Source organism: Thunnus maccoyii, chromosome 5 (assembly GCF_910596095.1).
Source record: "Thunnus maccoyii chromosome 5, fThuMac1.1, whole genome shotgun sequence".
NCBI lineage: Eukaryota > Metazoa > Chordata > Actinopteri > Scombriformes > Scombridae > Thunnus > Thunnus maccoyii.
In genome coordinates, this window is record NC_056537.1 from 13278646 (window position 1) to 13293077 (window position 14432).

General features: G+C 41.7%; 1 protein-coding gene across 2 annotated transcripts in view; it reads left to right on the forward strand.

The window, feature by feature from the left end:
- The first annotated feature begins 3481 nt into the window (after window positions 1-3481).
- Window positions 3482-14432, forward strand: part of LOC121897461 (potassium voltage-gated channel subfamily D member 2-like) — a 30925-nt gene continuing 19974 nt past the window's right edge. Inside the window, exons 1-2 of one of the 2 annotated variants that reach the window (XM_042411973.1) lie at window positions 3482-3691; window positions 3969-5150. In XM_042411973.1, coding sequence (XP_042267907.1) covers window positions 4039-5150 — 1112 coding nt within the window. In that variant the 5' untranslated portion in view covers window positions 3482-3691; window positions 3969-4038. The remainder of the gene's footprint in view (window positions 3692-3968; window positions 5151-14432) is intronic. The other variant, XM_042411972.1, reaches the window with a different exon arrangement.

Below are 14432 nucleotides of genomic sequence, written 5' to 3' on the forward strand. Positions count from 1 at the left end.
GGATATCAGCATGTCATTGTGTCCAGAGGTCATGAGGACGATTCATGACTTCATTAGCAGCATGTCATAAAACATGCCAGGGTGTTTCCAGGCCTGAAATAGGGTACTATGTGTAATTTGCCTGTTTTATTCATTCTCTAACCTTTTTCTCCCTTTCTGGGATTTTTACTGCTCATCCTATTGGCTTTTTATTTATTATCCTTTTATCGTTTGTCATGAACTTTGCATCTCGTTGAAATGCTCCATAAAAATAAAGTTTATTATGAGGTTAAAATAGACCACTGTCCCTCTACTAACCCAGCGGCATTGTAGGCATCGAAGCAAATATTTGTACTGTAGATGATTCACTCTGTTCTCTTGTTATTTCTGGCTTAAACTTACAAAATCGCTTCAATAGTTTCAAATATTATAAGTTTCTCTATTGATGACCCGAATGAAATGGCGTCTGCCCCTTCACTTCTTCTTTAACAAGCCCTGGCATGTCTCCAGTGAAGGGGACTCATCTGTTTAATCATCTCAATCACTGAGCTGGACCTGACTAAATATAGAATACAGAAAGCAGTGAGGGCTGTGCCAATGAAATACACTGGACAGACATACTGTCAATGTATCAAATGCAAAAAACAGATGTTTATGTGTGTGCGTGCGCCTTGATGAATGCCTAAAGTTTTATCAGTCAGTCAGTGAGTGTGTTTGTTTTGGATGGCTGCTTTTGCGTTACGACACTGAGCACACTTAAGTACCTGTTTACAAAATTTATCCTGTTACACAACCTAATCCCAAAGGCTTCAGTATCACTCCAGTGGTACAAGTTCAAAATGTCTGCAAGCACTATCTGGCGGGGCAGGACGAGAGCCTGATTATGTATTATCATTACCGTGAACCACTGAAAACCATAATAAACATTTTAGATTCATGCATTTACTGTAGAACAAAATCAGTGGTTTCCATATTTGAACCTATGTCCACGCAAAATACCACAAAAATGACAAGATGAGTTGTTCAACCTTGTTAAGGACACATGCTAATTACTTGATCCAAAGAGTAAATCCATAAACACACAGACAATGTAATTAAATCATCTGCATAGCTCTATGTCAACACCAATCATCTGAAATGACCTTGGCGCTTCTTGGAATAGAGCGTGTTCATAGAAGTATGTCAGCACCTGGGATGATGTCATTCTGACCATCCCACCACACCACAGAGCAACACTACAGACCAAAACCATGCAAAATGGAGTTCCCCTGTAGCTGAATGATTACACATAACCGCAATATCCCTGGTTTGAATCCAGCCAGGGACCTTTATTGCATGTCATACCCATCTCTCTCTCCCTCCCCTTGTTTCCTGTCTGCCTCTTCACTGCCCACTGTCCAATAAAGGCAAAAATGCAATTAAAAGTAATCTAAAAAAAAAAAAAAACCTGTACAAATTGCCCATTTGTCTATAGTCTGTCAGTATAATCGAGAGAAAAACATTGGAGAGAGCTCTGGTTTCACTTGCTGATAGATTGTACAATGATTTAGAAGATTAACCAACCAAAGGTCAATGGATATATGAGGAATGGAAGTCTAAAAACTGCCAAATATTTTCATTCCCTCACACACCCATACTCATTTTATAAAGTGTTTTGTTAGAACTATCAGAAGTGCGGAACACTTTGGACAAATTGCTTAACCTTGCTTAAAGTAGCGGATATGTAAATGCTAAAGAACCACTTTGACTCTTTTAAATTAAAACACTGTGGCTATCTGTGCTCTGACAAGCTTGCAGCTAGTCTGGCTTCCAGCTCCACTGGGATGCCTGTGTTTGGTGCCATTTGGCAACCACTGGAATATGTAAATGCCCTGATGAATACATAGCCCCTGGGCCTGACTGCTCAAACTGAGCACTGAGTGTGCTCTGACATGTTCAGCATACACTAATAGGACTTCTGACAGTCCTGTGCATTCATCCCACAAAAACTCGGCATTGTGCCAGAGGGGGCCAGAGTCTGAGTGTGAATGTAATGCACTGGCTGAAGATCTGGAAAGCAAAAGGCCACAGGTCTGACTGGTGCAACATCTAATGTGTCCATCAGCACCCACTTATCCTGTCAAACTGTCCTTGAGCAAGACACTGAGCCCCTTCCTACTCACTTGTTGCAAATTACAGTACTTTGAATAAGAGCAACAGCTGCAATGCATTTTCTAAGGGAGACCGGGTTGGGACCGGGAGTCTGAGTTAGTGGTCAGAGAGACCATCCATTTTCTAGAAACTCAGCAGCTGTGTGTACTTAAGCATGACTCTGAACCCCTGTGTGCTCAGCCGAAGCTGGACGAGATCTACAGCTAAGTGACTACAGTATAAAAGATGCCAGGAAGCTGTAACCTGCAGGCACCCAAAGGCACGAGAAGCTGACGTCTGCAAAGACGTTGAAAGCTCGGGTGCTGTCCATGGTGCTGAAAAACAAAAATGGTCAAAATGCGGATTGAATCATGTAAAGCGCGCAATGGGAACGCTCTCTTTTGCGTTCCTCCATGTCCTGATGCGTGGATCTGAAGCCAAATATGGTCCACGCCGCAACACATGCTTCATAGTGGACGCAGCTGCCTCGAATCCCTTCGGATACGCCAGTGTTGTGTTATGGAACACAAGAGACATTTCATTGATTATGGTTATTTTGGAAAATGTCAGTAGCGCAGTGTAGCCCAATGATGTTGACCTTTTAAGCAGTGTAACTCTGTTCAACAGCATCACAGAACGATGCAATTCAAAAAACAATAGCCCATTGATCACGATTTGCTGCAGATTAGAAATCCGTATCATTTCAGACAAAAACTAATAAGCCTGAACATATCAAAACATATCGACATGAAAGTATACACATGGTACCCTGTAATAAAGGTTTTTAAACATAACACAAACAACGATTTCTCTCCAAACTCCATCAAAATGAATGGTATCAGATTATATACTCTATATTAGGAATACTATAGTGGGGGGTTGACAGAAAAAAACAAAGACTTCAAAGGACTTCGTGCGTTAATGTAGTTAAAAGCCCAAATTCATTACAACCTCCACTGAAAACAAGACACCGTATTTAAGATATTTCATGATATGAATTGTGTTATATTTTAGGTAATATTATAGTTGAGGTTTCGTGGTGTACAACGGGAGGAAACACATAAACATAACCGTTAACTTGCGGTTTTGGAGATGCCGCCTACTTGGACTACCATTACGCATTGATTAGTTCCCCCCACAGTGAAGCAGCAGAGGAATTTCTGGGTGCAGATAGAACCACTCCTCTCTCTCTGCATATGATTTTCTCTCCTCTCTCCACAGTCGGGGCTTGGTGGTGAGGAGGGGGGAGGGTGGTCTTGCAGTCGACGGGAGGAACAGGAGTTTATTGAGGAGTAGCTGCAACGGGAGGAAAAACGCACGCTACTAAGCACCGTTACCTTGCGGATGGTAGGAAGAGAGAGGAAAAGAAAACATCGCGCTTGGACGAATTATCACTTTCTGCTGAGAAACTGCCGCTTGAATTGTTTAACTTGTTGATGCGACGTTACTGTTTTTCCTGTATCGTCTGGCTGCAGTAACAGATAGATGGGTGGCGAAATCGCAAGTATTCTCTTCCGAGGATAGGTATTTTTTTTTATTAAACTCTCCGTGGATGCAGTTTTTAAGAGCAGCCTTCCCTAAGGTGGGTGGTTTTCTTTTACTAAGATTTTCATTGAAAACAAAAACCCATTCTTGCTGATTGGTGACGTTTTCGAAATCCAATTCATATTCTGCCGCAAAGTAGGCTTCCATAACTGAACAGTTACAATGTGGATAAGGCTTGAGAGTGATACTCAACAGTGCTATGCGCAGTATCAGTATAAGTAAATGGGGTTGTGTGTTTTCTTATCACATTCTCTTAAGCCTGGGTGCTTCAGGAGCCTAACCATCAGTGTCTCTATCTGCTGTTCTTCCTGCAGATGCAATTCATCTCTGAGCCGTAGCACTGTGATAACCGGAGCAGGGTCGTATTAAACATTATAGGTCAGCATGGCAGCAGGTGTAGCGGCATGGCTCCCATTCGCCCGAGCAGCGGCCATAGGATGGATGCCCGTGGCGAGCACCCCGATGCCCATCCCTCCCCAAGACAAGAGGAAAGCCCAGGACGGTCTCATCATCCTCAACGTGAGTGGGACCAAGTTTCAGACGTGGCGAACCACTTTGGAAAGGTACCCGGACACTTTGCTGGGGAGCACGGAGAGAGACTTCTTTTTCCACGAGGAGACAAATGAGTACTTTTTCGACCGTGACCCTGACATCTTTAGACATATCCTCAATTTTTACCGCACGGGGAAGCTACACTATCCGCGCCAAGAATGCATATCGGCGTACGACGAGGAGCTCGCTTTTTTTGGTATAATCCCCGAGATCATTGGGGACTGCTGTTATGAGGAGTACAAGGACCGGAGGCGCGAAAATGCAGAGAGGCTTCAAGACGACGAGGAGATGGACATGAACAATGACGTCACACCGGTGAACCTGACACCCCGGGAGTACCTGTGGCGGGCCTTTGAAAACCCTCACACCAGCACCTTAGCGCTGGTCTTCTACTATGTCACAGGCTTCTTCATCGCCATATCAGTGATGGCCAATGTGGTGGAGACGGTTCCGTGTGGGACTTTGCCCAACAGGTCAAAGGAGATTTCCTGTGGAGACCGTTACGCTCTGGCCTTCTTTTGTTTAGACACTGCGTGCGTCATGATATTCACTGTTGAGTATCTCCTCCGTTTAATCGCAGCTCCCAGCCGGTACAAGTTCATGAAAAGTGTGATGAGCGTCATTGACGTGGTCGCCATCATGCCTTACTACATCGGTCTGGTCATGACCGACAATGACCAGGTGAGCGGCGCTTTCGTCACGCTGAGAGTCTTCCGGGTCTTTCGGATTTTCAAGTTCTCCCGGCACTCCGCGGGGCTACGCATCCTGGGCTACACCTTGAAGAGCTGCGCCTCCGAGCTGGGCTTCCTACTATTCTCCCTCACCATGGCCATCATTATCTTTGCAACGGTCATGTTTTATGCAGAGAAAGGCTCCACAGCCAGCAAGTTCACCAGTATCCCCGCAGCGTTTTGGTACACCATTGTCACCATGACAACACTGGGGTAGGTGGCTGCATATAAGTCCATAAAGCCTTAAAGCCTTGGTACCACACCATTAATCACCGTCTTAACTGATTTGCATAATATGTGAAACGTGTATTGATGACACGCAGTAAAAACTCCTCAATTTCTTAATCTCAGTTATTCCGTCTGCTGATCAACTCTTCTATTTTCTCAAGGAATGGTAAAATTACTTAGTTGTCGAGCGACACGGGGCCTAATCAGCGCATATTTTCTGCCAGTATTTGAACTTATTGTCGTGCGGCCACAGGTGTGCATTTATTTGGCTTATTAAAGGCCCCCCAACGCTGCTCAGCCAATCAGAGGGCTGCGGCGAGGTGTTTTTTTTATGGAGGCTTCAGTGCGCCGTTCACTGCCTCTCAATGAGCCTTGCACTTCACAAACAACCCTTATCCGAAGGTTAGGCCTCGCTTTTTGCGCTGTTTTGGAAAGGTGAACACAAACAATCTGCTCAATTAACAGGCGTTCATTTTATATTCTACATGACAGGAGAGCTCTTAGGATAAAACACAGAAAAAACAAAAAAATTCTAACTGATGGAGAACCTGCATGCCGCATAAACAGGCCAAACTGAAGCACTAGTGCAGCTATTAAGTTAAAGGCAAAGTAGTTAACAGGATGTATGGGCTACGCACACACAGACACACACACACACACACACACACACACACACACACACACACACACACACACACACACACACACACAGACACTAACACAGATACACACTACACACTACACACAGCCACCCCTCTGTCTCTCATTCATTCTCTCTCAGCTCCTCTCTCTTCCTTCAACGGGGTACAGTAAATATCTGAATGCTAATTTCATGCTCATGAGCAGCCTCAGCTGTACTATGTGCTGATGTAGCATAAAATAATTAAAGGCGGTTAAGACGATTACATCAAATTAATTTGTATTGATGAGCGCACTCAACCGCTCAGCTGCTAGACGTGGGTTATTATTATTATTGTTATTATTACCATTATTCACTCCAGCTCAGCATTCTGCGGCGGTGCTGCGCTTTCCAAGGTGCTGAAAAGTTGTCAGTGAGGCGACTGGTTGCCATTTGGGTTTTTTTTTTTTTTAACTGTTCAAAATGTATAAACCGAACGCAGTGTTTGGCTGCCTGAAGCGCGATAGCAAGTTGAACAGTGGTAAAATGATAATCAGACCGTTCTTAATGTGTGTGTAAAAATATCCTGATTGCTTCTTCACTCACAGCTGCACGTATGAGGTTGAACAAGCCACTCAGTCAACCCATGTTAGTCCTCACACGCTCCTCTTCTCTGATGACATAGAAATTAGGTCCTGTTGAAATTATGTTGTCTTTTCATTTCAAAGTCACCAGATCAAACATTGCTAAATAAATTGCCACCGGCTCTGTGTGTGTGTGTGTGTGTGTGTGTGTATCTGTGTGTGTGTGTGTGTGTGTTTGTATGTGTATATGTAGTGTGTGTTTGAGAGAGGTGTCAGACATAATTCTGTACATATACAGTTTAAACTTGCACTTCTCTGTATTATTGTTGATACAGGGATGTTCATGCATCATAAAAACAAGATTAATTGTATGTTTGACTTTGCATGCGTTTGATATTAATGCCTTTCTGCCCTTATACCTGCATTGATGCAGCCACTCAGCACATGGTTACCCTTTAGGTCTATGGTGAACATATTTATTATTATAATTATTATTATTATTATTATAAATATTGACAGTCACTATGCTAACCTTTCTCTATCTGCTGTCATGCTGTGGTGACACTGAGTTAGTGGATTTTCCTGCTTTCTTATTGGCATACAAAGCTTCCCCTGCACTCACTCAATACCAGTCGAACTACCACTCACCCTCAAAATGACCAATGAGAGCATATGTAGTGATATGCACGATCCGGTGATTGAAGCGGCCACCTCAAACGTATTGCTGCATCGGCCATGCTTTCCATTCAGATTCAAAGCGCAGATGAAAGATGAGTTGTGTAAGAGGGTACATTATTTATCTTTGGGGAGCAACAAAGATATTTCTGCATTCATCTCGGAATCCCCTTTGTGTTGCTTGAGATGGATTTGAAAAAGATGTTCTGCCGTGCGAGAACAAAACTGAAATGTCCTCGGTAATGGGGACGTTTCTGTCACTCTATTGTGAACCATGACAGCCAGGCTGACAGATATGCAACCTGAATTGAAGCCTTGCAGTGGTGCAGAATGCTGCATAGTGGACCACCGGTGGAGAGGCTGAGTACACCTTACTGAAAGACAAAGTCGACTCCTTCTCATGATCCATCATTGTCTTGTGTTGCGCTTTTAAAAAACATATCTCATGCAGCCCTGTGGTGGAGTTGAATTGTGGTTGTCATTGTCTGCCGAATGCATTGAAGTGAGGAAAATATCTGTTGTTGTATTCTCCTCCAGTAACCTTCAAATGCTTATCTGATCAGGGGAAATGAGGTATTCTGATGGTTTGTTTCAGAGCTCAGCATGCAGAAAAATTGATCCACGTCTAACAAATAGTTATTTAAGTCAGATATGAATAGGTTACTGTAGTCTTTTTATTCGGTGGCAAATAAGCTCTTCAAAGATTAGCAGGGGCGCTACTGGCTGGAACCTCCATTTGGAGCTTTTGAAAGCATTTGATTTTATTCTGATAGTCAATGATGCTTTATGCCTGCATGGTATCATGATGCCTTTCCACTACATATATTTTCAATTTCCCTGACTCACACACTCTGGAAGTAAAGACAGTGGCGTGCGTTCTCTCCCCTGCTGATGGCCCATTGATTGTGCTTAAGCAGACGTGCAGACATTGGGAGAGCAGGGGCTCCTGTTCAGAGCCACTTGGCAGGCAGCCTGAATGAAAGGGAAGGGTGCCTGGAGACCAGCGGAGAATCAATAGCACTGTGCAGCTGTGTGTCACGCCTCTGTGTGTCTACTGCTCTGTGCCACCAAACACAGGACAAGACCCACTTATCCCTCCTTATTTATTGAGCATAATCTCTGTGGCTGCTCTCGGATACCCAACAAAGGGGAATCTGCCTCTGTTAGAATGCTCTTGTCAAGATCTTCAAGAATTGGGTGACTGAGTGTAAAATATGAGATTTTTATCTGTGGTATTGTGTTTTGCAATATCTTGGAAAACTGCACCAAGGTCTGAGAGTATAATTTTGAGACTTGATTAAATATAGTCCATTTAAACCAGCAACAGATACTGATATAAAGATAGCATTGCGCTTTATTAGACTGGAATCAGATGTTTCAGTGTTTGCTTGCTCTTGTTTTCTCAAGATGACCCACACAGTCAGGGTGAATTAGCTGCAGAGGGAGTTTTTGGTGCTTCAGATCTTTTAAGTGATTTAAGGTGTAATGGAGTGCACTACTGAGAGCAGCTGTGAAAACGGTGGAAGTCAAGCGCAACCCACAAGGGAAGAAGAGTGGGGAGGACAGGGTTTAGTCTGGCATAGAGGTACACACGTTCCTTTGGACACAAACAGACATCACCTTTGATAGACATAAGAGGCCCTCGTTTCCGACACAAACACAGTGCTTTTAAACACACACACACTTTTCTCCCAATCCTTATATCAGTATCCTTCTTTCAGCTACTGCCTCCTGACAATGCCAAGAGGAATGATCATTCTAATTACTGATTTGTTGTGACATTTACTATACGCTTTGTCCTACGGTGCAACAAATGCAGCTGTACATTGTAGTCACTCAACAGATGCAGAATTTATCACCATGTCGTTTGTCTGTGCTACAGCTCCACCCACCACATACGATTGGAAAGGCTTGACAAGTGAGCCCTATAAACCTTTCAGGATAGGATTTATAAGACAGAGGAGGCAAGGTTAACAGACACGAGGGTCACTGTGGGGCCCATAAACCACTGGAAGTATAACCATTATCATGCTTGCCAGTTTGACACCTCAACCCCATGGCAATCAAAGCATACATGCAAAGCCTTAACTTCATGGTTCAATGTGGTGCAGAGCGAAGCTTTTTGAAGTCCAAACCCTTCACTGCATGTCAGACATAATTGAAATATACAGGAACAATCTGGAGGGCCTTTTACTGTATCTGCACCCAAGAGATAACAAATGCATTCATGATAATATAGTACTCATGTGGTGGGATAAGTTACCATGCCCCTGGCAGGCGATGCAGAGGATTTTCACTCTTTTTTTTTTTTTTTTTTTTTCTTTTTCAACTGAGCACAACAGTCAGCGAGAACATTTGGTGTATTTGATTATGTACTGCAATGGGTGTAATTTTTGTGTTCAGTAGAATACATTACACCACTGTATGTTATGCACATTATGAAAATCAGCAATCCATTATGTGCGATGTGATGTATTACTGTGTAAAGCAGAAGTGGCTGATATGAGATGTGTAGGCTGTCATTAGCCTGTAGGCTCACAGTGCCCCTCCAGGTGCTTTATTGGGGAGGAGAGGTGATGCTAATATGAGGCTGATATAATGGTCCTGAAGTGACAGGTGACTTAATGAGGGGAACCTGGCACTGAAATGTGTTCTGTGCGAGCTCCTCTCTGCCCATGCAAATGACTGCGAAATGGAGGAGTGAGAGCGAGGGGCGGGAACAGGCTGCCTTCTTCAGGGGAGATTAAGATCATTGTGAAAGACAGAATCTATGAAAAAAAAGAAAAAAGAGAACAAGATGCTCTTTTTTCTGCTGCTTTTTCTTTATTCTCTTTGTTTTCATCACTGAAACTGTTTTACTCTGGCAGTTTAAAAGGCGGTTGTGGAGGTGTGAGTTGAATGATTGATTAACATTTTATAGGCATTCATATATTCCAGATTTATTACATTGTATTTATGTACTTTTATGGGTGGAAACTTATTTCCATTTCCCTTTACATTACATTTTAATAGTATAGTATATGTATTCTTTTTTCTGAATAATACAATGTCAAAAAGGAAATGTATCTGTGGTCACTCAACCCTGAACTGAAAAACAGATTATGACCAGCTGGTTGGTTGATGTGAGGATATGGTGTGTGTGAACTGACTCTAAAAGCAGGCATGCGTCACTGCGGACGGTCAGATTGATAAATAATCTATATGGCAAGGACAAAATGGCTGTCCTTCCATTTGATTCGATTTCTTTGACAACCAGTCTTCGAGGGAGCACCAGAAACACTCATTCCACGCGGGGGGTTTTCATTAATTCACTTTGAATGTGCTGCATTAAACAAGGGAAATAGACTAGCATGTTCTGCACTTGGGTCCGGGTAACGAAGTGTGAGGACGTAAAATATGGCACCCGTGTTTTTTCCACTACTCAGCATTTTCATCTTCTTCTTTGTATTGCAAGCAACGTCAAAGATTAATGGAATTTTCCAGAACAAGATTAAAGTTACTCCGAATGAATGCAGCATCACTGCATTAGGAAATAAGGGGATATGTGAGAAAACACATCACCTCGATTTCATTGTTGTTAGAAAGCATTTTCTCTGCCTGGCTCCACTTCCATCCAATCTAACAGCCCAGAAACCCTGACCCAGCTTGCGTAAATGAATAAAATGAGGAGATATTGCCTATTACGTGACATTGTCCTATCTTGAAAGTTGATATGTTGTAAAATATACTGGATGTAAAGTGTATACCAAAAGATCAGTGGATCAAATAGGGTGCAAATGATAAACCCAAGCCCAACAGCTATCTCCTCCTGTGCTGCATGGCTTATTTACATACTCAGCATTTACATACAGATGAAAATGGCTTGTCTGGTCATGGAGATTGGTATGCAGACACACATAATGCCTCCTCATCACTTTCTTGAAATATACAACAGTATTCTAAGTGGATTCTGTTTAGTTTAGTCTTTTGGTTTACATTGTGCGTAGTATTAGATTCATTAGATCCAGTTACTATGCCAGGATCATGATAAATATGCTCTACAAAAAAATATGCAAGACTTTGGGATCGTCAGGCTATATGTAGAGCTCATTCTTCTAAACACTGAACCTTTAAGGCAATTGACAAAGGCAGCTGTTTCAGTCATTTACAGAAGCTATCCTACTGTGGCCAAGAGTGCTCAACTCATCAGGGATGGCCCACAAATTTTCATTTCGGTCTGATACCAAGTAATACCGGGGCCACAATCACTAATATCAATAACTCTTATCAAGTCATCTATGTAATGGCATGTAGGGGTGAAAAATGTGCCCTTTTGAAGAAAATTTCATTACTGCCAAATGATTTGCCAAACATCTCTTCTCTCTACTACTCGATAGTAAAGAAAAGAAATTAGTCAGTAACTTAATCACATGCATGCAGTTTTCATTCATATGTAATCTGTAATGTAAGAAGTGAATAGTGTGAATCCTAAGAACCAATAAAGTGATTGGTGTGTGAGTCCATGCACTAAGATTTGTGACAGACAGATTTGGGGTTTTTTTTGTATTGATCATATTGATACAAGTATTGATATCCAAAACAATACAGAAGTGTTGATACTAATGGTGTCCGCCAACCCCTACACACCCACCCAACATACTGCAACTTAAAGGGGACATATAATGGTTTTTGTGATCATGTGCCATTTTTATACTGTTATAATGCTGGATGTCTATGTTAACATGGTCAAAGTTTCGAAACATGAGTGCTCAAGTCAAAAACCAGGGCTTCAGCCTCCTCCGAATGCTCCATCTGCAAAGTTACCTCTACTTCCCTGTCAAATAGATGTCAGATTGTTCACACATTCCCACAAAGGGGTGTCTGTTGCTAAGGTTGTTGCTAAGGTTGTTCCATGGGCTGTTCGCGTTGTCCATTCACATATTTCAGATTGGATTTAAGCTCGAATGTGTACAGATGTATTTGAGAAATTTATATTTTGCATATAGAACAGGAAAAATAAGCGAAATCTGACTACTACTGTTTGTCTATGTAGCCTCCGGAGCCATTGGAAGTCTGTCGAGGGGCAGCTAATGGGAGCTAACCAATCAGAACGGAGTCTTAACCAGTAGGCTACTGGGGCGCGCCACCAGTATAAGTTAAATAAGGAGTTTTTTGAACTGTAAATTATGCAAAGATATTCCAGTAGAGCCCCAGAATATAAATACAGACCTGGAAATGTTCATCAGTGTCCTCTTTAAGAAAACACAAGCAAACAAAGAAAACATCACTTTGACAAACAAACGTCATGTGTCAAAAAAATGCTGCCAATAAATAAAACACAAGCAAATTTAGAAACACATTCACCTATTCATCAATGCATGCCCTGCACACATAAATACACAAAAACAAATAAAGAAACTCAAAACAACAGAAGTTTCCAGGGATGACTAAAAACTGCCAAACATGCAAGGATGTGCAATTTGCTTGAGTTGAGAGCTCTTTAAGGGTGTTGGTAAATTAACTAACAATGTTTATTTTAGTTTAAACACTTATGATTATGATATTATCTTACTGGCTACACAGGTAGCTTAAACTTTACTAATAATTATCATGTTCATGAATTTTTAGTCGGCTCTGTGAACTTGCAGTATTCTGTATTTGCTTCTGTTTTTCCATTTGCAGAGAGTTTCTTTAAGTGTAAATGGTGAATGAGTTTTTTAAATTTGATTGTGGTTTATTTTTTGATTTTTTTCCCCTTAAGTGTTATCAAAGTGGTGAAAGTCTTTTCTTCATTCGCTTGTGTTTTGCTTCCTGGAAAACAAAAAAAGAAACACGTTGTCACTGACTTTCACTCATATGTTCAGTATCAACATTGTAGCAACTTGCTAAATGTGTTAATTGACAACATTTTCTCATTTTGTTGAGACAAAACTAAATCAGCCAGCATTATGTTTTTAGCAAAACGTACTGTATGTGCTGTTGCAATTTCTGGTATATGAATGTAATTTCTAGAAGACAGGGGTGCCAGTCGTCATGACGTTAAGCCAAGAAGTAGTTGGTAGTAGTAGTAGGCACATAACCAAAACCATAATGTTACACTTTAGTTTTTGTATGGATTATACAGCTAGTTTAAGAACAGCCACTAAAAGTAGCCTTGGTGAGAAATTGTCCCTTGTTTAAATTTTCATGGTCAGGGTCTCACTGTAAGGTCAGCAAACTAATTATCAACTCAATGAGAGAGAATATATTGTTGAAATAACAGAGGAATGAATGTATGAAGTATTCCCACATGGACACATTAGCATTACGAAAAAAGTCATTGTAATAAATTGTAGCGTTAAACATACAGTATGCAAATCACTGGCCTTGCACTTGTTACTTTTGTGTAATTCTTGAGCTAATCAGCATACAAAGCACAAGCTGCGGTTTGTTTTCATGCAGAGTTGTAACATTTTCTAATGTCTGCTATGCCTGTCTGAACATTACACTACACCCCGCATTGGCATGTAATGAGTACTGCTTGTTGGAGAAACAGTTGTTCTTTTATTTTTAGATGCCACTGTCACTATGGTAAACCTTGAACTAGAATTCGTTATACTGCATTCCCCACACCCAAACCAGCATTTTTGCCCCTTCCTGACCTCGAAATCCAGCTTTGCAGCACAGATGTAGGAGCAAAAAGTTGTGAGTGAGGTGATGATGGTTCCACATGTCACTGAGAAGGCTTTGGGAGGGGTGGATCGCTCTTTGCGCCGATTATTTCTCTCAGGCACATGGGACGGCATAGCAAACACAATATCTTGAAATGGTGCCAGCTTTCATAATGCCAGAGTGTGAGTATCCCTCCCTCTGACATTTGTCTCTTTATCAAAAACGCCCCTCAGCCAGCAAGCCAACATCTGTGATCAGCAGAGATTCAGAGATTATAGCTAACAGCAATCATCAGACTGCTGTGTGAACGAAACAGAAAAGAATTCAAAGAGTGATGTAACTTCTGCCTGTCTGACACCTCATTTCAGAAGTGAGTGGATATCACTGTAGATAAGGTTTTGTGCTGTTTTTAAAGTCTCTCAGCAAAACATTAACTGCAGCGGAATGAGAGAAATCCATTACCTTGACAGTTACCCTCGTTTTTTTAAAGTATGTACACTTAAATGCTGTGTAGCATACATTTATTTCATGGTGACACACTTACGGTGTATTACAGCGGGTAATGTTAACACCAGTTACCACCTTGTATCCTGTGAGCGCATTGAAATCAATATAGACTTTCATTTAACACACTAACAGAAGGCGTAGTTTCTCATCAGTCTCAGAGAGAGCGGTAAAACTTTGATGCTAACACTTTAATTGAAACTTGGTTTACAGCCCATTCATAACACCTAAACGTGAGCGGCTTCATGGCAAAGA